Source organism: Clarias gariepinus, chromosome 28 (assembly GCF_024256425.1).
Source record: "Clarias gariepinus isolate MV-2021 ecotype Netherlands chromosome 28, CGAR_prim_01v2, whole genome shotgun sequence".
NCBI classification, from domain to species: Eukaryota; Metazoa; Chordata; class Actinopteri; order Siluriformes; family Clariidae; genus Clarias; species Clarias gariepinus.
Window position 1 is genome coordinate 16,289,827 of NC_071127.1, and position 24,360 is coordinate 16,314,186.

The 24,360-nt window shown below is 38.1% G+C and overlaps 1 protein-coding gene and 2 non-coding genes across 3 annotated transcripts in view; 1 reads left to right on the forward strand and 2 right to left on the reverse strand.

Annotated features, from left to right (window-relative positions):
* Nucleotides 1-457: 457 nt before the first annotated feature.
* On the reverse strand, nt 458-529 carry trnae-cuc (transfer RNA glutamic acid (anticodon CUC)). Its single transcript has one exon. It is a non-coding gene; the product is annotated as a tRNA-Glu (tRNA).
* A 500-nt stretch (nt 530-1,029) lies between these two features.
* Nucleotides 1,030-1,101, reverse strand: trnae-cuc (transfer RNA glutamic acid (anticodon CUC)). Its single transcript has one exon. It is a non-coding gene; the product is annotated as a tRNA-Glu (tRNA).
* Nucleotides 1,102-5,083: 3,982 nt separating this feature from the next.
* The window catches only part of kmt2ba (lysine (K)-specific methyltransferase 2Ba), a 50,224-nt gene continuing 30,947 nt past the window's right edge, over nt 5,084-24,360 (forward strand). The window contains exons 1-6 of the mRNA XM_053489949.1: nt 5,084-5,446; nt 19,668-19,737; nt 20,540-21,952; nt 22,037-22,233; nt 22,422-22,523; nt 23,936-24,092. Coding sequence (XP_053345924.1) covers nt 5,132-5,446; nt 19,668-19,737; nt 20,540-21,952; nt 22,037-22,233; nt 22,422-22,523; nt 23,936-24,092 — 2,254 coding nt within the window. The 5' untranslated portion in view covers nt 5,084-5,131. The remainder of the gene's footprint in view (nt 5,447-19,667; nt 19,738-20,539; nt 21,953-22,036; nt 22,234-22,421; nt 22,524-23,935; nt 24,093-24,360) is intronic.

Sequence of the window (24,360 nt, forward strand, 5' to 3'; positions counted from 1 at the left end):
AATCTCGTGTGAGGGCCCAGAGACATGCAACTGTCAGGCATCTTAACGGCAGCAGATTAAGAGCCCAAAATGGTGGGAAAAGAATCCTTAGGAAAACAAGAGGGTCCTGCCCACCTTACAGTGCTTGGGCCCTAATGAGGAATACATTCTTTCTGTTGGTTGCAGTATGAACATAGATCTACTGTCCATGTATTATGCTATTAACAGGATAAATATAATGTAATATTTTAAAGTGAATCACTTTGATCATTTAAAGAATAGGATATTTGTAACAATAATCCAATTTATATCATCAATTATTAACATCTGATATGGTTATTTCCGTCATGGAGTAAGGTTATAAAAGCAAGGGGATGGCAACGGTTAGTCTTTATAACACAAATAATAATTTGCTCATGAAAGTAGTAAAATGTCAAAAAAAGGGTTAATGTCCCGTATGTTTGTGGAAAAACATTAGTTCCCTGACCGGGAATCGAACCCGGGCCGCGGCGGTGAGAGCGCCGAATCCTAACCACTAGACCACCAGGGATCCTTAGTGAAAAAAAGTGCCTCTAGTGGCTGGCTATAGCACACGGTAGAAAGTATTTCTCAGCCGATTAAAATATGAAAGCACGTGTCCTCAACGCTGCTTTGAATGAGCGTTCCTGTTCCTCCATTTACCTAAGTGTAGGTCGATTTTCTATTTGGGTCAACCATTTTTTTCCTTCACCGAATCAAAAATGAAGCAAAATAGCTTCAAAAAAGCTCCTGCTACTGAAAACTTGGGATATTCCTCTACCACTTTAAACCAAATAAAAAAAGAGGATACTATAGGGTTTTCTTCTTTTGCACGTTTTTAGAGAGAAAGGTTCGACCTTCGATAGCTCAGTTGGTAGAGCGGAGGACTGTAGTTAAATATCATTGGCCATCCTTAGGTCGCTGGTTCGAATCCGGCTCGAAGGAATCACCTTTTATGTAGAATCCAATGAGTGTAAGGCGCTTAAATAATTGCGTTAAACTTCTAGATCCACAAGTCAAGAAAAACTTGACTTCCCTGACCGGGAATCGAACCCGGGCCGCGGCGGTGAGAGCGCCGAATCCTAGCCACTAGACCACCAGGGACTGAAGACACGTAAAATGCTTCTTCTAGTGGCTGGCTGCAGTACAACTAGTAGTACTAGTGAGTAAAGGCTGAAAGTACTTCTCATTCAATTAATTAAAATGTGATTAAATAGAAATAAACAATAAATATCATATAATATTTAATCACTTTAATTTTATAGAGGGACATCATGATCAGCTGCGTCTCTGTCTGGTTTGGGAATTGTGCCACCTTGGACCGCACTGCGGATATTGAGGATAACCAAGAAGGTTTCATGGTCTTATACTGTATATGATACATATAATATGGAGTGAGATAATTATTTCACTTCACCTACAGCATGTGTCTCACATCAGTCCTGATATAGTGGATGATTAAGAGCCTTTTCTAAATTAAGGTTGAAGAAATGTGTAAACCACATTAGACGTTCAGTAATTTTGTCCTACTTAAATAGAGGTCTATGGCAACAAGAAGCTACTATAGATGTTAGTTTTCTCGTTATGTATTCACACCTTTCTGTTACATAATCTGTACCACTAAATGTCTTTGGTAAAGTCTCTTATTTGAAGCTCATATAGATATAAATATAGGTATAAATATAAATATTTCATAAAGAAATATTGTTATGATATATTTTTTCCATCACAGAAAGATGCCAACCTGGGAAATACTTTGTAAAACTAGCTCAAGCTCTGGAAATCAATTATTTCTCTCGTCTTGTCTGGATGTTCCACTGTGTCCAGAGAAGCCAGAATCCTCAAAGGCATTACTGTATGTGCGCTAGTAAAAGTAGTAACAATCCGGCGAGAGATTTATTAAAAACTTTTGCTCATCTTGCAGAACACTCGCAAACCGCGTTACTCGCAATGTAATTGAAAAATTATGTATTTGTGTAGATATTTTTGAATCACAAGTTTTCCTTGCCTATGCCTACTCTCATAATTTTTTACTAAAATGTATGTTTTAAGTTGGCATGGTTGCTTACTGCTTAGCCTTATCACCATGCAGCTCCAGGGTCTGTGTGCACGGAGTTTGCATGTTCTCCCTGTGGGTTTCCTTCAGGTACTTGTCAGTTTTCTCCCACGGTCCAAAGACATGCAGGTTAGGTTAATTTGTGTCCCCAAACAGCTTGTAGTGTGTGTGTGTCCTGCAACAGATTGGCACCCTCCAACCATCCAGGGTGTACCCTGCCTTGTTCCATAAGTATAGTTTACACATTTCTTTACAGCTGTTCAAAGACGGTTTATCAGCTTATCAGAAAGCTGACAAATCAGCTAAGGCGACCTATTTTTTTAATCAAATTTTGCACAATCAGTCCAGACCTAAGGTCCTGTTTTATGTTATGCTATAGTTTTATTTAAAGACAAACTAAGTAAACCTGGTTTGGAAGCTTATATCTTTTCTACCAAGCAGCCTGCTCCCCTGCCGTTGTCTGTATCTTGGAATGTTTTTGGAATGTTTTTTCGGCCTTTTTTGATAAGTGCCTCTCAACAAGTGTGGTTCCTCCCAATTTGAAAGTGGCTACTGTTACTCGTCTCCTTGAGAAGCCTTCATTCGATTTGTCTGTTCTAAAAAATTATTGCCCTATCTCTGTTCTACCACAAGTTTTGGAAAAGATTAATCTTTTCTTGCTTTAAACAGTTTGTTTGAGCATTTTCAATCTGGTTTTAAGGCGGTCCACAGTACAGAATCAGCCCTCTTGAGGTGTTAAATGACATATTTTTAGCCACTCATACGGGGGATTTTGTGGTTCTTGTTTTTTTAGACTTATCAGCTGCCTTCGACACTATCAACCATTTCACACTACTTAATAGACTAGTCTCGGGTGGGTCTCTCTGGCACAGTTTTAAAGTGGTTATCTGGTAGGAAATATGTAGTTAGGCTAGGAGACTTCTCCTCATCGACTTCTTCTTTCCCCATGTGGTCTTCCACAAGGTTCTGTGTTGACTCCCACTCTATTTTCACTGTACATGCTACCTCTAGGCTCCATTTTTTGGAAACATGGGGTATCATTCCATTTTAATGCTGATGACACGCAAATCTATTTACCTTTTAAGAAGAAAAATTCTCTTGGCCATGAATGCTTTGTTATCTTGTTTAGATTAAGTTAAATCTTGGTTAACTTCTAATCTGTAAATGAAAAGAAAACTAAGGTGATAGTCTTCGGCCCTTCAGAACATATGAAGGCCTCTGATTTTGACCTGGGACCTCTATCAGCTTTTAGGTCCTCACAGGTTCGGAATTTGGGTGTCCTGTTAGATGACACATTAAAACTCCTTGATAAAAAAATCTCTACCGTGATCGGATCGAGCTTTTTTAAGCTCCATATGCTTGCAAAAATTAAACATTTTCTCACTGACAAGACCCTGGAAATGGCCGTTCATGCTTTTATTACATCCCGTCTCAACTATTGCAACTCTCTTTATTATGGCATCTCTAAATCCCAAACTGCTGCTAAGTTACTCTTAAAAAAAGAAAAGAAGAGATCACGTGACTCTGCTTTTGAAGGCCCTTCATTGGTTGCCTGTTTAATTCAGAATACATTTTAAAATTTTATTATTTGTTTTGAAATCACAGCAAGCACTCATCTATTTATCTGAATTGCTGCACCAATATACCCCCCTGAGAAGTTTGAGATCCTGTGACCAGAACCTCCTCTTAATTTCACATTCCAGACTCAAGCGTAGAGGTGACCATGCTTTTTCAGTAATTGGGCCTCGTCTTTGAAATGACTTGCAAGTTGAAATCCGAATGGCTCCTATTCTGACTATTTTTAAATCCCTTTTAAAAACCCATCTGTTTTCAATGGTCTACTGGGATTTACTTTGCCTATCTAATTTTTAAAATGTGTTTCTATTTTGTTTCTTTTCTCCTAGATTGTAATCGTGTACTTTTATTTTATGATGATGTTTCCAAATGTACAGCACTTTGGTCAGTCTCGTGGCTGTTGTAAATGTGCTATACAAATAAACTAAACCTAAACCTAAGTCTCCTCGGATGGGCTCCAGTCCCCCGGTGACCCTGTATACCAGGGAAACCGGTGTACGTAGACAATGAGCAAATAAGTAAATGTATATTCTCCATAGTTAAACCATGTTAATCCACAAAGTGTGGTCAGGCCAGACCAGGTGTATAGACCACATGGTCAGGCCAGACCACATGGTATATCTGGCTCAAAAAGATGTGCTTCTATAAACATTAAAAAAAGGTTCTGTCTGTACATTGGTCCAAACCAGTCTCAGAAAATCTTTTGTCTGTTTGTTAAGCCAAAATATGTTACAGCATCATGAAAAACTGTCTCGACAGAACTTTTGCAGTACTTAGATGTGTATCTGGAGTTAAATCTACGACATAAATCAAAATGTTGAGTAAAAGTGATGTTATGAATTTCTTTAATAATCTACTTTAAAAAAAGGCTAATAATAAGCTACTTGCTCAATGTAAACAAACACCTGCACCAATAGATATTCATTAAAAAGTTAATATTTTACTAGGATTATTTAATATTTTCAATGCTGAAATAAAAGTGCTAAAGTGGTATAAGTGAATTTTAACTCGCTGGAGTAATTTCTACTTTTCCAATTTCTCATCTGTGATTCACTCTCCAGGTAAAAGTACCTGTTCGGTAATTGGAGTGACGACTGAAAAAGTATGACTTAACATAAAGCAAGGCGTAAGTCCTACAACATTCAATCTTACAACATTTTTATTTCTTTATATTAATAAGCTAGGCAGAGAGAGTTCTGTTGTACAGAAAGACAGACGGTAATGTGCATGGGCTTCAACCTGAAATAATCATTATCACTGATTATATTAAAGCTGAACAGCTTATTTTTAGCTAAATATTATATTAAAAAATATATAGAAAGAGACGAAAAAAAAAAGGCAGAGAGAGTATTAGCAGCGGTTAGAAACTGGAGGGAGGCGGGTCAGGGGAAAAAAAAAAACTCGTTTTCCCAGAATGCATTTCGCCGGGCGCGATTTGCGCGCCTTTCCATCTTGTTCCTCCCCGAAGCGCAGCGTCGTCGTTGTTGTTGTGGTGGAATAATAATGGCGGCGGCTGGAGGCGGATTAACTGCCTCGGTTGCTCTCCTCGCGGGGGCGAGTCCGACCGCCCCGGCGCGGTGTCGCTTCCCGGGTCGGCCGTGTCCGTCCCGCGGTCGTCAGAAGACAGGCAGGCGCTGTAGAGTCGGCCGGCTGGGGCTGGATGCGGCGGCGGCGGTGGCGGGCGGCCCGAGCGAGCCGAGGCCCGTTAGCATCGAGCTAACGCTGCGGGAGGACCCGACTCTGCTGCGCGTGCTGGGGCTGCACGAGCGGCGCGCGCGCCAGAACGACGCGGGTTTCTGCACGAGCGGCAGCGACGAGGTGAGCGAGCAGGCGAGACATCCTGAAAGTGTGTGATTAGCTTCACAGCCTAGCAAAACCGTCATTCTTTCTTCTGTGCGTCAGTGTTCATCCTTTTGTGGTTGGTTATACAGTATGTATGTGTGTGTGTGTGCAGGGTGTCCTTGTAAACGTATAATAATGTTTTGGCGCGTGATGGATAACGATAGTGGTGACTGTTACGTTTCTCTCTGTCGTGAGGACAACACCCTCAAAACGGGTCGGTTTTTAACTTCCTGTCAGCTCCTGGTGCCTGAGCAACCTGTTCGAGAAATGCAGGGACACAGCACGGTCCACCCGGATTAAAGTTTAATTCCCTGCAAAAATGTTTCACAGCGCATGCTCGATGGATCCTGTACAGGACCTGCCTCGACCTCTGCGTGACTCTAGAGTCTAATTGCAACATCTTCCTGAGTACATCATGTGAAAGACCTCAGTGATCAGAACTATGGGTGTCTGAGGGATGCACATACTTTTAAACAATGGGTCCCACGATACAGAAATGAGCTGATGTTACAGGAGACTAATCAACACCTCCTGGTTTGAGAATTCATTCAAGCTGGACTTTATTTATTAGAGTGTTTGCAGATTAATATTCATGACTGTGACGAAAACTGCAGTGAGTTGTAGAGATCTAAGCAACGTTGTCTAGGACTTGGGATACTACAGCAATCGGCTATACACGGTATAAAACTAACACGTACCATTATCTTGTCCACGTTCTTTAGAATCGTGCAGATGATTGAACGATTCATGTTTTTTTTTTAAAAAGCGGGCTAAAATGTTTCCCATCCTTTCACCTCGCTTTACCATTCTCTCAGTTATTTTCACTTTTATTTTCATTGTTTGTTATTTCCTGCTGCTTCTTAGTGTTACCAGCTTTATCGCTGCTGTTTTAATGCTTGCTTCTGGACATCCTGGGATGCATGCTGCGTGATGTACGATGGACACGTGTCTAACTTCCACGACTAAACGTTTGTGAACGATTGTTTGTATTTTCGAAAGTTCATAACTCTAATGTCTTTATGTAAGGGACTTGCTGTACTGTATTTTAAGTTACACAGCGGGACCACAGCATACGAATGCCCTCCCTTACAAATTTTCACCTTAAGAATTTAAATTTTGTGGGAAATTTATATCGGCATATTAAACATTTTCAGCATACGATTCATTTACCCGAGCCGGACAGCAGCTAAGTTTACAAAAACTTTTATTTGCACCATGGGTCCCAAAAATGTTAGCAAGGACGGTAGCAAGAAAAAAAGGCAGCTGCTTTCAATTTCAGTGCCAAAAGCTTAATTTCAATGTCTTTTTTTAAATAGTTTGATTTGTTTTTATAATTAAAAATGTGATTATTATTATTGGTAAAATGAAATTGGTAATATTGGTAATATATTTTGGTTCAGTGGAACAGATGATCTGCATATACATTATTTTCTATGGGAAAATGCATGTTGCAATAAGAAATTTTGCCTTAGGAACACCAATCAGCCATAACAATAAAACTCATTAATATTAAAACCCACCTAGGGTTTGGGTTCCTCTGCTGGGGTGGCTCCGCCCCTTTGGAGCCTCACTCCACAAGACCTTTGGGTGTGAACTGTGGTGTCCAACTCTGGGACGTTAGCAGAGGATTCTTTTGGGTGCTGTAGGGTTACAGGAAACGGATTTGCTTATTTGGTGCGTTCCATGGGTGGTTCCAAGCTTCTTTCGTTATTGTAAAACCATGAAAAAGCCATATTTGCTGTAGTTTATTTAATCTAATTGAATTAAAATTTTGATTTTTTTTCTGCTGTTTTTGTATGCCTCATTTGTTAATGTAAACGAACTAGCTTGTGTAATTCGTTTGGAGTTCACTGTAATTTGTGATCGCTAACAACCTCCTTGTTATTATTTCCTCATAATAATAATAAAATAAGTAAAGATGCGGAAATTGAAAGCATGCATTTCATTTGGCTATATAGTGTGATTAACTGTGTGTTTTTCGTGAGCTGGTTGCTGCGGGGGCAGGGCAAAAGGATTGCGATGCCTGCTCAGCATCGTGATGGCTATCGGCCATCGGCGATGGACGATGGCACCGTCTATCGACCCAACCCTAGTCTGTGTGCTTCACACCCTAGTACTTTCGCCTTCACAGACACAAAGAGCAGGCTGATACAGAGGGTGAAAATGGATTTTTAACCTCTCTAATAAGACTTGCTTTTGCTTTGTTCATCACGTCATGTTAATCCTCCATATTATTATTTATAAATACCCCGTGGTGTAATCACATAGGTGGGTGCAATTTTCTTAAACTGAATTTGTCGTTTTTTGCAGGCTTGCACGCATGCCTTTGTGGAGCGTGTTCTTGACTTGACATAACACTTGACACAGTGAACCTAGAAAACTTAAAAGGGAAGCATGAGCTGGAAGCGTGAAATGAGGGATCAGGTTTGTAATGGGGAAGTGGAAGCGTTAAATGTTTTATCACCTGAGACGTTTGTCTTGTGGCGCTATTACACTTAGATTCGTCGTAATTAGTTACCTTTTCTTTCTCTTGATTTACGTTCCCAGAGCTTTTCCCACAGTTCGGGGAATTGTAAAAAAAAAAAAGCCAATAAATGCCTACCTTTATCATTTCAAACCCTTAATTTCACTCCAAACTCGGCTTTATGAATTTACCCTAAAAATAAAAGAATGTAAAGGTAACCCGTATATCGTACAGTTATGTACTGCTGTGTCTCCCGCAGTCCTCGAATGTAAAATACTGATGTTATCTCCCTGTTTGTACTGTAAGTCATGCAAACATGTTTTCTTTGGTATGCGCAATCATTTTCTTTGGTATGAGTATTGTAGGGTTAAATACGATGATAATTTACCATCACGGGCCACATTTTTTTCTCTAAGGTCGCTTCATGTTTTTTTTATAGTACTGAAAAATCTATGCAGTTTTATATTTTATATGGAAATTTAGCTGAATTTAAGTTAATATTTGTAACAAATTAGTAAATTATAGTGTTTTTAATAGTTTAGCTTTAAAGCGCATGAATAATCGTATATTGGCACAAAAAAGGAGAAAAATGTGGAGGATATTTGCGGTTTCCGTGAAATTGCAGGGGCTTCCGCAAACAATTATTAGTTAGGTTCTAAGGAAAAATCTGAACGGCAGTGAACAGAAGTGAACGGCAGAGGGTATTTCCTAGAAAAAACAAGTTCCTAGGAAAGTCCTCAGTGCTAGGGAAGGCATGATTGTTTTTATTTTCTTTTTGATTCCTACTAGCGATTCCAGCTGAACTGTTTACGTGAATGTTTGCATGCTCAAGGAATTTAATCAAAATCAAACTTTGATGACACTTTAAAGTTAGTTTTAGGTGAGTTATCCTCGTACTGATGTCCATGGTCATGCCTTCCATTGTTTTCTGATTAATCCTGCATCATCTAATTTAATAAGTCTCATCTGATAAGATAATTTTCATCTCCCAAAAAGAGAATCGATCAGAAGAACAAGTGTTACCATGGCAATTTTTCCCCTTTTAAACAGGCTGTTAAAAGGAACATGAAAACAGGTGTTGATTTAAGAAAGAAGTTCTCTTCCTCTGGCTGTGTGTGTGTCATGTACATTTTGATTACAATGGCATTTATTTTTTCTATTTTAACTTGATGATTCTCGGGTTTGTTATTTTCTCCTATCCATCATTTGCTGTCTTTTGTATTAGAGAATGGGTGCCACGCTTTGCAGCTATAACAGCTTCAATTCTTCAGAGGAAGACTTTCCACATACAAGTTTAAGCATGAACGTTAGTGTTGTTGAACAACAGAAAATGAAAACCTTGCAGTGGTCATAAGCAGCGTTCTGAGGCCTCTTGTTTGTTTGATGAATAGGTGGCAAGTTGAAGTTTGGAATACAGTTTCAGCAACCATGCTGTCCTTTTTTTCATTAATTTATTTTTTTAAAAGATCACTTATGTTGATAAGTGCTGTGTATTTTGCTCCAAAACAGTTATCTGTACAGTCAGTGTTGTTAAGGGTTTGTACACACTAAAGAGAGAGGAGGAAAATAAGTTCTGTGATGTATCGTGATTCTATCTTAAGCTCCTATCTTAGCTTAAAAACATCCTAGCTGGGAGTCCTGGGCCTTGTTCACACGGGGGCGTAACATTTGTGGATAAACGAACACGCTCTAAATGTCTTAACGTTTATGTTGCGCTTTGTAGTGGCGCTCGATTGACTTCTACACTGGCGTTCGTTTAACACTTTTTTTTTCCCCGTTTTTTACACTGGCGCTCTGTCTAACGCCAGCCTGCAGCCCAAATTGTGGTTTGTGTGTTTACCTGTGCAGGCAGTGTCAGGCACTGGATATGAAAGCCCTTGTCGTTTTATTTAAGGTGCCTCCTTTTAATATGGACCATTTTGCTATATTAGACATTAACCCTCTGAGGTCCGAGGTGATTTTGGGGCCCTTGAGATGTTTGGTAATGCTCTAATATTTATGCTTTTTTCAGGTACTTATAATATATTATTGACCAACCTGTTTTCTTGTAATCAGCACAAACTGTTTTACAATAATATGTGACCAAAATGAATGTAGGTGTTTGCATTTTTTAGGAAAAAATATATTATGCGTAATGAGCCATCAGACAGGTATGTGACTGAGGGTTAGTCCACACGAAGCCGGTGCGTTCCCTATCCGATCATTTTTTTCCCCTAAACACGGCGTCGTCTCAAGAAATATCTGCTTACACACAAAACCACTGAAAACGGTGTAGTATATATGCCAGACCAGTATGGGGCGCTGTAATTCTGCCATAGAGATACACTATACACGGAGAAGAAGACTTTGAGCATGCGCATAACCTTCGCGCTGAATACGAACCAAGATGGTGTTGTCCATTATCGCTTGTTGCTCATAACAGTTGCATAGAAGCAATAGGTTCTGCTGTAATAAAGCTAGCAGGCTTTGTAGCAACACGAACACAATCATGTAGTCCGCCATTATTGTTGTTGCTGTTACGTGTGACGCAGCCGACACGTGATGTGATGACATCATCGTTTCACAAAATATACGGATTGGCTGTACACACGAAACGCGTCTCCTTGTGGACAGGCCCTGAGAGAGGAGAGTTTCAAGAAAGAATCTGAGGACAAAATAAGTTTATATATTTTCAATGTTTAGGTTATTTGAGAATGTATTTGACACACACAAAAAAACTTGAGGTTCACTTGCGAGTTCAGTTAAACAGTTTATTAGAAACAATCAAAGTTGACTTTTTAGCATCATTACTGCAGTCACTATAACAGAAAATATAGCTGTTATCACAAATTACATGTTAAAATATAAAAGTGTAAGAACAGTGCAAAAAAACAACTGTACTCAGGAAGATAATACAGGGTGTAAGGTTTAAGTCTACTCTTACACCCTACGTATTACTCCTCTCTCACATAGTGATAAGAAAATGTACAGCTGTGGCCCTCTTTCTGTCATTGTCCTTGTCCGCATCTGGGTGGCTCATGTGCACATTCCATGAAATGGTGCGGTATCTGTTCCTTGACATGATTGTGGCTGGAAAAGAACCAGAGAAAAGACTGTCCTGCCGCCAGTAGTCTGTAATGCACCTCAACTTCACCATGGCAATGTAAAAGAGTAGGCCAGTGTAGCAGTACATCTCACTGATGCTGATGTCTGTCCATTTATATTTATGGCCCTTTGCACGTGCCCTGGCAGCCTGATCATTGGTGTTTTGACACAGAGTCGACATAGCACTTTCAGGAAAAAACATTCTGAAGAGACTCATGGGAGTATAAGCATCACATGGTGTTATCTGTGGTCCAGGTTCCTGTGCAGTCAGGAATCTCAGAGCCTGTGGAGCCATGTCAGCATCAGTCTCTGATTTCCATGACTGAGTAGGCTGCTTATTTTCTTTGGCTTTCTTTGCCACTGGTTCTTTAGCGCTGAAATAAAAAAGGCATGCTGTTTACACAAACTTTCATGAAATTTTTTTATAGTACCTTATAGTAATTACTGCAGTTGTTTAGAACAAATGACTTTACCAATACTGTACTACATTGTTTCTACAATACACTACAGTTTACAGTTCTTGTGCACGACGCCGTTGATGCAGCCACAGTCCTAAACAAAAACAAAAATTTAAACTGCTCTTTGTAATTACCAGAACATGTAAAGCTGACAATACACCGCAACATTGCTAAGAATGGATGCGCATACAAGTATTTGCAATTAAAATATATAAATCAAACTTTAGACAGATCGTAATCAGATCTTTCTGTACCACTTCATTGTTCTGTGCTGTGCAGTGTAGTACTGTAATAGCTGATCAGAGAGATCAACAACCCCATGTGCTGGTTGTACGCAGTCAACAGTGCAGGACATGAAAATGTCTTTGTAGTCCACGTACCTTGTGATTTCACCCTCATCTTCACCATGTCTACTGTATAAGCAGAATAGATGGTAGAACAGACAGATACTTTCCATGTGTCCATCCACTTCACAAATACAGGTCCATCTGAACGGTGTCCTGATGTGAGGTGCTGGTGAAGGCAAGGGTGATGCAGACACATTCCTAAAAACAAATAAAAAAAAAAAAATGGATGTACAATTAATAGGTATGGACGCACGATATATACAGAGTGGCCCCAAAAAAATTGTCCACACTTCAATATGAAAAATATACACCTCTCTTCTGTAGGTCACATGACAGCATCAATGATGATGATACACCTGACATTTTATGTATTTTATTTATATATATATATATATATATATATATATATATATATAAAATTATTATTTATAACCATATTCTATATGTGTGTGTATATATATATATATATATAATTATTATTTATAACCATATTCCATATGTGTGTGTGTATATATATATATATATATATATATATATATATAATATATTAGTGCTGTCAAAATTAGCGCGTTAACGCATGCGATTAATTTGAAATATTTAATGCATTAAAAAAATTTAACGCAAAAAAAAGTTTTTTTTTTTTTTTTCCTGTTGTGGCCGACGTGTGTTCAACGTGCAAAGAAGTATGGATAAGACCAAGGAAGGACTTTTAGATGGAAAGTTTCAGTATGAAACGGATGGTTCTGTGGATAAAACAAAAGTAATCTGTACATTTTGCAAAGCTGAATTTAAATACCACAGAAGTATTTCGTCTTTGACATATCACTTAAAAGCAAAACAGCCCACCGAAACAATCTCCACAGGGCCTCGCCAATGTAAATTGCATCGATTGTTTTGAAATTCGAATGACACAAATGGCACATACCTGTGTTTTTATTTCTGTAATAAATATGGCTTTCAAGCCAACAGTTAATTTGGAGGATATTGATGGTTTATTGCAGGTATGTTGTTTACATGAGAAAATCTGTGTTACAAGTTAAACAAAAATTCCAATAAAAAATCATATTTGAATTTAAATAGTTTTATTGTCTTGAAATTGTCTTGAGTTTACATTAATTATTTACATTTACATTTCCAAAAAGTTTTTAAATTGTGATTAATCGCGATTAATTGCAAAAGACATGTGCGATTAATTAGTTAATTTTTTTTAATCGATTGACAGCACTAATATATATATATATATATATATATATATATATATATATATATATATATATAAAACCATAACCTAAAGCTATCCAAAACAAGGTGAAATACATTAGAACATTTATAAACATCTGTAAACTCTATAAGACATTAGCTTAGCCACCAGGAAAGTTTGCTACATAAGCCAACATGTTAGCAGTGTTATCTACATGCTACACTAAACTATGTAAATAGCATTAAGAGTCACACAAGCTGACAAGCTCTAGCTGAAGTGAGGAAAATATTTACTAATATTAGTTTAATATGATCAGAATAAGAGATATATAAGACTTAATAACTTACCCATTGTCATAGCAGCTTGTTTGAATGTCCTCTGCTGGATCTGTTCTCTCTTCAAAATGCGTCAGAGTCACACAGTCTTCTGCTGGTAAATGTAAACTCTTCCTCACTGTCCAGAACATTCTGTAGCGTGCACCATCTTCCAAATGTGCAGAAAAACTCATTAAATGTGTGTAAACTCTGTGTTTTCAAGCCTGTGTGTGTTTTCGTGCCGTTGCCCGGGGGGCGTGGCCTTGTATGTAGATTACCCCGGGACTGTTTTCCGTGTGAATGGCGTGTGGGCAACGGGTCATTAGCAGATAATGAAGTGCGACAGAAATTCTGTGCGTCTCCTTGGTTTCATACGGATTACATAAAATAAGAATATTAGTTTTCAATGTGACTTGCATCATTTAAAAGTAGACCCTTTAAGCTTTCTATAGATATATTTCTCATGACTGTCTGTGCAGTATTCGCGGAGTTTCAGTTCATTTTAGTGACGTGTTTCAAAAAGATTTTCGCGGAGACTAAGACGGCTAAAAGCGCACCCTGTTTGTTTTCTTTATTTTATTAATGCACAAAGTTTTATTTTTAACATGTGCATACAAATAAAAGTAGACACTTTACAGATTTGATTAATATATAGATCTTGTCTGTACGATCAAAACTGAAAGTGTAATTTAAGTTCTTATTGGCATCATCAGTGGAAGATTTTATTAATTATTAAAATTTTTCTTTTTTTCCTGCATTTCCCTATATATAGCATGTAGGATCATGGGCTATATCCGGTCCTCCAAAGCGTAAAATGAACGCGAAGAAACACACTAGAAGCGTTTTCCTTGCGTTTGTTGGGATTTGAACACCAAGAAAAAGCTACATGCAACGTTTTTTTTGACGCCATATAAACACGCAGCCAGACAAACGCATGTCACCAAAGCCCGTGTGAACACTCTCATTGACTCCTATGTGTAGAAAACCCACAGCGCTTAATCCGCGCTCACCGGATGCTACGAACGCAAGAAAAATGCTTGATTTTAACGCCCGTGTCAACAAGGCCTTAGACTAAATGTGGTTTAGGAAACTTCTCAGAGCAACTTTGAGTAAGGAAAGTACAAAAACCTTTATCTTAGTGCGGAGGTGTGTTTGACCTCGTTGCTAGGGATGATGTAGCAATTCATGGACTGTGACATGTTGATTAAAAAAATAACCTCTGACCTCTGTGAAGGTCTTGAAATGTGCTCTTTGTAAAAATAGAATATATGATATTAGAACAGTAAAATAATAATGTTTGTATATAAAGAAATTGTATAATCATGAGTAGGGCTGTAGCTATCGAATATTTTAGTAATTGAGTGTTCCACCAAAAATCTAATTGATTAATCGAATAATAAGATAAAATGAACTTTTGTTTAATTAAACAGCAATGTAAATATATAAGAGAAACAAAGATTAATTGGTTTTCTTTTTAGAGAAATCTATTTTTATTTTTTAAATGCGTACAGCGTTTTATTAAAAATAAACATTGTCATTATTTGCAATACAAGTAATAGCTTTAAGTTAACTGAGATGAATTAAGTGCATTACAGGGCAATCCATTCCTATTTTAAAGCCTTTTCTTAGATGCATTAAAAAAAAAGGTATTTCTAATGACTAAGTATAAAAAAAAATAAGGCAAACATGAAAATGAATAATTATACAAAAACACTATGTTGTGCAACTTACCTTTCAGAACTAAAAGTTTAAAAAATAAATTATTTTTATCGCTCTTTTATTTTGCAGCCCGCAACAGAACGCGCCATCAAATCAATACACAGCTAACTGTTTTTGTCTCTTTCCGCTTTGAGGGTGATTTAAGCGCTTCTTCTTCTTCTGTGTTTAGTGGCGGTTTGCTTCCAGGAGCGTGCTGTCACGCCAAACAAATAATTGCGCAAAAACATTCAAATTAATTTAAAGAAGCTTTGAGGCAGAAGATTTTGCCTCAATTATTTTGGTAATTAAATTTCTCGAGTTACTCGAGAAATCTTTACAGCCTCAATCATGACTATGGTCTACTTTATGCAAAGTTACTGCTTTACATAATGGTAGGGCTGCAACAACTAATCGATAAAATCGATAATTATCGATAATGAAATTCGTTGTCAACGAATGCCGTTATCGATTAGTTGGGCTGCGCACGTTACTGAGAAGCGCGACCCCAAGATGCACAAATACACACAGCCGCTCGCGCGATGGAGGTTACAGAAGCGCCGGCAGGAAAAAGCGCGCGCCCCGAGTCCTCCAGGGTCCGGAAGTGATTTACATTAAACGCCTCTAAGAAGACGGTAACCTGCACGCTATGCAAGACCGAGCTTACATGGCATGTCATGCACGAACACTTAAAGAGAAAACGTGTTGGTGTTACGGATAGCGAAACGTCAGCAGAGTCAGTAAAAACTGTATCTCCATCGTGTAAAAGTTGTATAGTTTAAGTGCTTTTAGTTTCAACTGTTTGCTAACTTCGGGACAGTCGCGCGCTAGATCTGTTCACGCGCTACTCGCGAGCATTACATTGCGCAATCACCTCACGAGCAATAGTGATTAGTTACATGGCGCTATTTTAGATCAGCTTAATTTACACGGTGTGAATAACAGTAGAATATTACATTTAGTGATTGTTGTGATTTTCAGCGAATGCAAATAATAGTACATTTGTGACTATTAGCTTTTTGCATTTATACAGTTTTTTTTATAGTCCACTACAAAGTTAACTTGTAATTTACTGTGGTTTTACTTATGCATACATCATTTTATTATACAAAATTACATTATTTTAGCTGTTTGTCTTATCAACTGAATATATCAGTGTATTTTTTAACTATATATATATATATATATATATATATATATATATATATACTGTATATATTATATACTACATTTCATTTAAGGTTTAAAATGTCCAAATTAAACATTATTAACTCTATATGTGGCTTTTGCATTTTTTAAAGTTTATTTTTATACATAAATAATACCCTGATTTATGTTTTTTTAAAATAGTTATAAGCGAAATATCTAATGAAAGAAGCGGTTAGGTTTTATCCGATTAATCGATTAATCGAAAATATAATCGCCCAACTAATCGATTATCAAAATAATCGTTAGTTGCAGCCCTACATAATGGCTACATATCTTAAAGTTAATTAAAACACTCAAATGTTAAAAATGTGTCTACTTTTAAAGCAACTGATTTCCACACAGTAGTTACTTTATATTTAAATTCTTACATTTATTTACCAAACTGATTTTATTACTTGTAATCCATTTCAGATTGATAGGAGCAAAATGGTTCAGGTTTTACCAATTTACATGATTGTAGGACAGTCTATTTAAGTTGCTCTTTTGGATGGTATGTAGCCAACAGTCTAAGAGAGATTAAAGAAGGTAATAGAACAACAAAACAAAAAAATTGGACAGAAGAGCAGTGTTTACTTTTAGCTTTACGTTTAGAGTTTGAAGAATATTTCTTCTTTCCGCCACTTTGTCCTCTGCTATAAAAACTTAAGCCTCTTAAAAGTCCTCCTCTCTACTCTTAAGTTTTAACTTAGAAACTGCTTTTAGGTCTAAGATGTTATGTGAATCATTTTTATCTTTTACAAAGATTTGGTTCTAATTTTAAGGGGAAATTCTAAGAAAATGTCATAATTTTAAGGATTTTCTAGGATTTCGGCACCAGGAGCAACTTTTAGGCTTAAGATGCTTTGTGACTACGGGCCCAGGTCTGAAGTCAGGAATCATGACTTTTGACAGGAGACAATATGATTTTGTCTCAAGATGGTTTAGTACATGATTTGATGTTCGTTTTTCCCTATAAACAAGATACAGTTTTAAGTTCAATGATGTATAACTATAGAATACATGCACTTTATTTCTTTCTCCCCTTTTCTTGCAATGATTTGATTACGTTAGCAGAAAAAAAAGTATATGCAACTAAGGGTAAATTATATTTATCAAAACCATGACTATTTCTAAAAAAAAAAAAAAAAAACATAAAATGATGTAAAATAAATAAATTTGTATCTATAATTTTATATATATATATATATATATATTTTATATATATATATATATATATATATATATATATATATATTTTTTTTTATTTTTATTTTTTTATTTTATTTTTTTTAAGTGATTGCGTCTTCTCTTGACAAAGTGTCTAATATGTGAGGAAAAACTGTTACACACTGGTGGCCAAAGGTTTTGAGAATGATGCAAATATAAATTTTCATAAAGTTTATGCAAATTTACTCTGGCAGGTTGTCAATCAACTACTGTGGGTTTGAGGATTGAACACAGGTTCTCAATGCAATTAAGGTCTTTTAAGGGAAGTTTCCTGACCATGGATCCAAACTTGCGATGTTTTGTTCTCTGAGCCACTTGGTTGTCACTTTTGTCTTATGACAAGGTGCTCCATCCTGCTGGAACTACTGACAGTTCTTCTCCAAACTGTGTCTGGACTGTTGGTAGAAGTTGCTCTTATTTTTTTCTTATTTTTGACTGATGGTAACGCTCACCTACATGCATTTCAAGAAGAGCAGCAAAGAAGCCACTTTTCTCCAAGCTTCTGTAGTAAGGTTGGGTCAAAAAGATTAAAATAGAGGTTTAATTAAAAAAAAAATTTGTATCATCATTCAACTATTTATCTATTTGTTTATTTCCTTTCATATTTATTCACGTCCACATTTACTTATTTCTGTTTTTATTTCTTCACTTATGTTTGTAAGGGGCATTTTAACTCTTAATTTTTTTTGTAAGATGTAAGTCCCTCTGGATAAGGGAATCAAACTTGCACAACTATACGTTCTAGCCAGAAGAGCGTATCCTGTATCCTGGCTGACTATAACATTAACGCTGACTGCCACCTGCAATAAAACAGAAAAAAATTTAAATAAATGTACAGAGTGTCCATTTGTACCCTGGTGAGATTAGCTATGTTCGGCCATTTTCATCAACTCCAAGTAATGAATAGGGCCAATATGGCACAAGTACCTATATAACCGGTATCAGTACATATATAACCGGTACCAGAACCGAATCAGAACACAGATTTTGGTGCTTGACTTCGGTGCCAATTCACATTAAAAATAATTTTCAGAGAAGATGCACGAGAACGCGAGTCGAAGAACTCTAACGGCACACAACGAACTGATCTTTGTAGTAACGCGAGTTTGAAAATTAAAAAAAATTCAAATAAAAAAATTTCAGTTAGCTTGAAAATTGTCATACTGTCGCCAAACTGACAAACTGACTTTTTTTTATTTATTTAATTTTTTATAAATACAGGGGTGTTGTCTGTATCACACTGATTTTTAAATGGGATACGTTAAAAGATTATTTCACTTGGCCATCAGGTACATTTGACGACAAATAACTGAAACTTGATCTCAACATGTGGTGAAAGAAATAAACTAAAGAAATTAAATAAAAGAATGAAACTGAAATATTTTCTGGTGGTGAAATGAATAAACAAACGGGTTGATAATTTAGTTGGCATTATTTTTGTCATGTTATGATGTGCTGTGTTCAAAGCGATAAAAATACCTTGTGCACTTAGTTGCCTCAGTGCATCACGGTACTGTACATATCGTCACTGTGACCAAATTTTATTTTAATAAATCTATATTATGGGTCACCTGTCAAGTTGGTGTATTACTCAATATTCAACCAATAAGAAGTATTAAAAGCTTTTTTTTCCTATTTGGACATGGAAGGTTTCCATTTGTCAGTGATTATACAACCTTTAATAAACGTATCATTAATGGGCTTATGCACTGTACTGTATTCTTGTATCCAATAGTTATATTACTGTATTTTATTGTATTTTATTTTTATTAATTTGCACTATTTCACTGTTATTACTATTTACTGTACTTATGTATATTGTTTTCATTTTATTATTATTATTACTTACTGTAAATTTTTTATTTTTCTTGTTCCTTGGCTGTATTGAGCATGCATGAGACAAAAAAATTTCCTTCTGGATAAATAAAGTTCCTTATCTTATTTGCAAAATCAGCATTTCAGCCCATAAACCCACGGCGTCACAAACCATTAAAATCTTCCGGAAAGTTCCTTATTCAGCCTTATTCTCGACTTTAGCTCATGAAGTCCCTAAATGTGACATTTAACGAAGATCCTGAACTTGTGTACCCATGACATCATTTCCAAACTGGTGGTGTGTCTGGGTAGTGCACGTGACAAACAAATGCACAATGCTTTTTGTATTGTATAGCAATTGGATGTAAATTATTAACCACTCGATTTGCTTTTGTGTTTTACAGGAGGGAGATTTCACAGGCTTCAGGACTGATCGTCGATCAGCTTTACGCTCTGGACAAGATGTTACACAAAGTAATTAATTTAAAGTCATTTATTACGAATTAAAAGGACTGCTTCAGTGTTTTCCCGCTGGTCTGAAATGTATTGGTTGGGGTTAGAAGGGGCTGGCATTTTATATACATATATGAGGTCTTTATATTGTAAGACCTCTATAAATAAAATGCATTAGCATTTCATTTATAGGAGCTCAGGATTGTGCAGTACAGCGTGAGATTTCTTTTTTTCAACACAACCTAGGAAATAGGATGAACTGAATTCAGTTTAAACCAACTGTACAATAAATATATAAAAAAAAAATCAATTGGGTCGCATGGGCAAAGAAATAGCACATATTTACATGTTTATATGGGTGTTTTTGGTTGTTTCGTTCTGCTTTTTCGCGATGTCATTATGTTTAAAAGTCATGATATCTTTGGTTCTGCACGACATATCAGAAAAGCCAAACACACACTGTGATGTCTGAAGCCTCTTCTGTTAACACACACCAGCACAAGTTCTGTATAGGTTTTTTATTGTTATTTTAAATATATATATATATATATATTTTTTTTTAATAGGTCTAGTGCTGTGTTGCCGCTGCTTTTTAGTTTTAAGGGTTAATCCTCCTGTTTTATTTTTTTAATAATTTATTTGCTAAAGTCTGTTTAATGGCCTAATACATCATCTGAATAAAACGCAGTCAGCGATGTAAAGTGGCTTTCTGAAAGCATTATTTTAAGCACATTTACAGTTTTCTTTTTTTTGGTGCACTTGGAACGCATTATGAGGGAAAAAAGGTGCTAATATACTTTCTTTTCTCCTTTTCTGTTGCTAGAAAGTTCTCTTAAATCATCCTCATCTTCCAAGGAGAAGCCATCTCTTGCCGCTGATCCGTCTGCAAACAACAAAGTCAGCGCCGCAAGAAAAGGTTTACGAGTGACGGCGGAAATGGAGAGCGCGTCTTCCTCGGAGAGACACAAGAGAAATGGTGGAAACCGGCAAGATGACGATGTCGTGAAGCCCAAACTAGCCGGCAAGAATCTGCCGAGGGAAAGCGCTTCGCACAGGAGTCGATGGAAAACACCTGAGAAGGAAGAAAATGGAGACATGGAAGACGAGGTATTGGGTGAGCCCGGCGTGGACTCTAAAGGACAGGAGGAGAAGCAGCGGGGCCGTGCTGGTCGAATGAGTGGAAATAATGAGCTTGTGAGGAATTTAAAGCTAGCGAAGCAGAGAAGAAGACATTCCCAGGAAGACCTGGCTGAGAACTTGGGAAGACGTCCACTCAGGGGGCAAGTGAGGACTGGCGAATCTGGTCAGAATGCTTCTGCGCCTCCGAAACCCTCTGTGAAGGTCTCTCAGGAAGGGGAAGAACACGAACATGTAGTTTCTACTGATGGAGATGAAGGCATGCCAGCGAAAGACAGTAGCCCGCATTTTCACGAACGTTCTCCGTGTGCCTTAAAGCGACGCAAATCTGTATTTGGTTATCGTAGAAGGCCGGGGCAGGAGCCGTCGAGCCAAGCGAAGGAGGCTCTGTCGTCGGTCGAGAAAATCCCGAGGAAAAGGCGACGGCTTGTCTGTTACACCTACGAAGCAGCGGAGGAAGCGCCGGCGAATCAGGAGCCTCCGCCGCAGGTGCCGACTCGGCAGGGAATCGCGGACGGCGTGGTTAGTACTCGGCCTTCCCGGGTGATCAGGGTACCGAAGCGGTTCATGGACGATGAAGGAATGTCTGGCCTGCTGGGAAAAAAGTTTGTCCGACCTGACAATCAGAACGGCGAGTCTTTGAGCGAGTCCGAGGAAGCGAACCTTTCCCCGTCGTCGAGGTCAGGAAACAGACAAAAGGGCGCCAGCAAAAGAGACGATGTAGGGGACCGCGTGGAACAGTCTGCAGAACGGAAGCCAAGCAGTCCGACGGCCGGCGGTCCTAAAAAGAAAGTCGGAAGACCCGTTTATAACGCAAATCCTCTGAAGATCTACGAGAGTTTGAAGATGCTGACAGCAAGCCTGACTCAGAGGAAAGAGCAGCGATTGGCGAGTGCGCGGTTCAAAGCGCTCGGTGAAAGAGGAGAAGGTGAGAAGCTTAGTGGCCTGGAAGCTGAATCTCCTCCTGCTTCTGGAGAGCCGAGGAAATGGGCAGGCGCTGATATAAAGCTCGGCAATCTGAACTGTCCAGGAATTGTTCACAAAGTAGCCATACATGCTGACGATCAGGTGATCAGTCAGTCAGAAACCAAAGCACAAGGTAAGATAGGAACACCGTAAGTTGGTGTTGATTTTTAAGTTTTTATGTTCGCAGGTTTTACAGCCACGTCTTATTGTCTCCTAGCAGACAGAATCTGTGTAGAGGGCGCTACCGGCGTACAAAGCACGGACTCCGAAAAGTCCGAAGTGGTGCTGTCGCAGGGCGGCTCAATCCACAGGATCAACCTCTCTGGCGCCAACAGGAGGATGCTTCACTTACTGAAGCGCGCCAAGGTGCAGCTGATTAAAATCGACCAGCAGAAACAGATGAAGTCCGCTCAGGTAAAGGGGTTTTCGTACGATGATTTAATTTCCACAGTTTCTCTGTTTCTTCATACAAGCGGTCGACAGGACTGAGTACCTGATGGGTGCATTATGAAGCCGGAAAGAAATGTAGTAGCTGAAAATGGCATCTATTTCTAATCAAAATGCATGTTATTGATTATTTGTTTTTTATTTAATTTTTGCAGTTGATGTCCGGTACGGTTCGTATCGGAGAAGGTGGCTTCATGAGCATGAAGAGCAGAAGGAGACAGAGAATAGTCAGGACAAACAAGGAAGAAGCTTCTCAGGTGTGTTCGAATTGCACTTTTTTTTCTTTTTTAATTATAAGCCAAAAGCCAAATTTGTTGTGTTGTTTTTTATAATTATTATTATTAACAATATTTTTACGTGAGGCAACAAAGAAGGAACAACTCTTTCTCTCTTTCTCTTCCTGTCATTCATATTTACGCCCTTATCCAGAGCGCCTTTTCTTTCCTCAATGTACATCTGAGCAGTTGAGAGTTACAGGCCGGGCTCAAGAGCCCCAACAGGGTCAAGTTGGTGGTCATAGGCCAGGGGTAGCTCAGTGGTTAAGGCATTGGACTATGGTTCGGAAGATCCCAGGTTCAAACCCCACAACCACCCTGTTGGGCCCTTAACCCTCAACTGCTCAGATGTATAATGAGATAAAAATGTGAGTCGCTCTGGATAAGAGCGTCTGCCAAATGCCTAGATGTAAATGTCACAGGGTTTGAACCAAGGACCTTCTGAACCTTAGTTTAATGCCTTAATCACTGCAATATTGTGCAAAAGAGACACAAAAGTGAGTTGGAAAGCTCTTGCGTGTAGAAGAGGGCAGATAGTACATGTAAGGTTTGTAGAGAAAGTGTAGACGCTACTTTAGTGCAATTGTCTTATGCTGACTTGTGAAGTCGATGGTGCTCACCCTTTCTGATTATTAGCTGGTTGTTAGAGTTTCATAAAAGCTTGCTAACCACATTTTATTATACAGGTAGTCCCCGACTTACGAACATTTGAGTTACAAATTTCCGCAGATAAGAACATACCACATTAGACACGGACAAATAGTGGAAGTAGCTCACGTGTATTATACAAACTAAATAGACACTGCCGTGCACCAGATACCGATATTTACAATGATCTAGCTTCTATACATATAATAAAACTGTGAAGTCGGCGTGTCTGTACATTGAAGATATTTGCGAAAAAGTAATTTGTGGTGACGTAAGATGGGTAATGGAGACATCAAGATGGTTTTTGGAATTTTTGTCTTTGTGCACGCATCACGTAGAAACTACTGAACGAATTTTAATGTGGTTTTCACAGGTGTATTTGGCTGAACTTAAAGTAACATATAGGCTTTGTTTTATCGTACGACAGTCTGCAGAACGTTAGCAAAGCGGTCTGACAGCTGGTGGTACCAGAAAGACTGGAATCCCGTTCATAACGCTAATCCTCTCATAGGAGAAAACGCCCTTATATCATAAAAAAAATCGACATTGGAAAAATCTTTAGTTCATCTCAAAATGTAACATTTTTTTTTTTAGATGCGATTATGAGTGTGCAGTTAAATTTCACGTGGGCACGTATAAGCGAGTACTGTACAAGGTTTTTTTTTAACAATTTTCAATGTTTTAAAATGTGTTTTTGCTGTAGCAGTGATCCCTATATTGTTAAAACTAAGCGTGTGTGTGTGTAGGGCCAGCCGATTGGAGGTCCACGCATAAAGCACGTGTGTCGGGCGGCAGCAGTGGCACTTGGACAGCCCCGCGCCATGGTACCTGAGGACATCCCCAGACTTAGTGCCCTGCCTCTACATGAGAGAGAAGGCATTGCACCCTCACAAGAAGAAGAAGGTACACAAGTCAGGGATGACTATACAGAATGCGCAGTGTATAAAGTGAGAGAGACATAACAGCAGACATGTTCTGAAAAGATTTCAATTGTGTAAAAGTAAACACACACACTTAGAAGTGGAACGCTCATAGATTGCGACGACATACTGATGCCATGACCTGGATCTAATGGAGGCCTTTGTCAAACCTTCTCCTAACGCCACAGCTTGGAAATTAAATTGTAATGACATACATCAGTAAAGCCCTCTTCGATGTCAAAATATGTCTA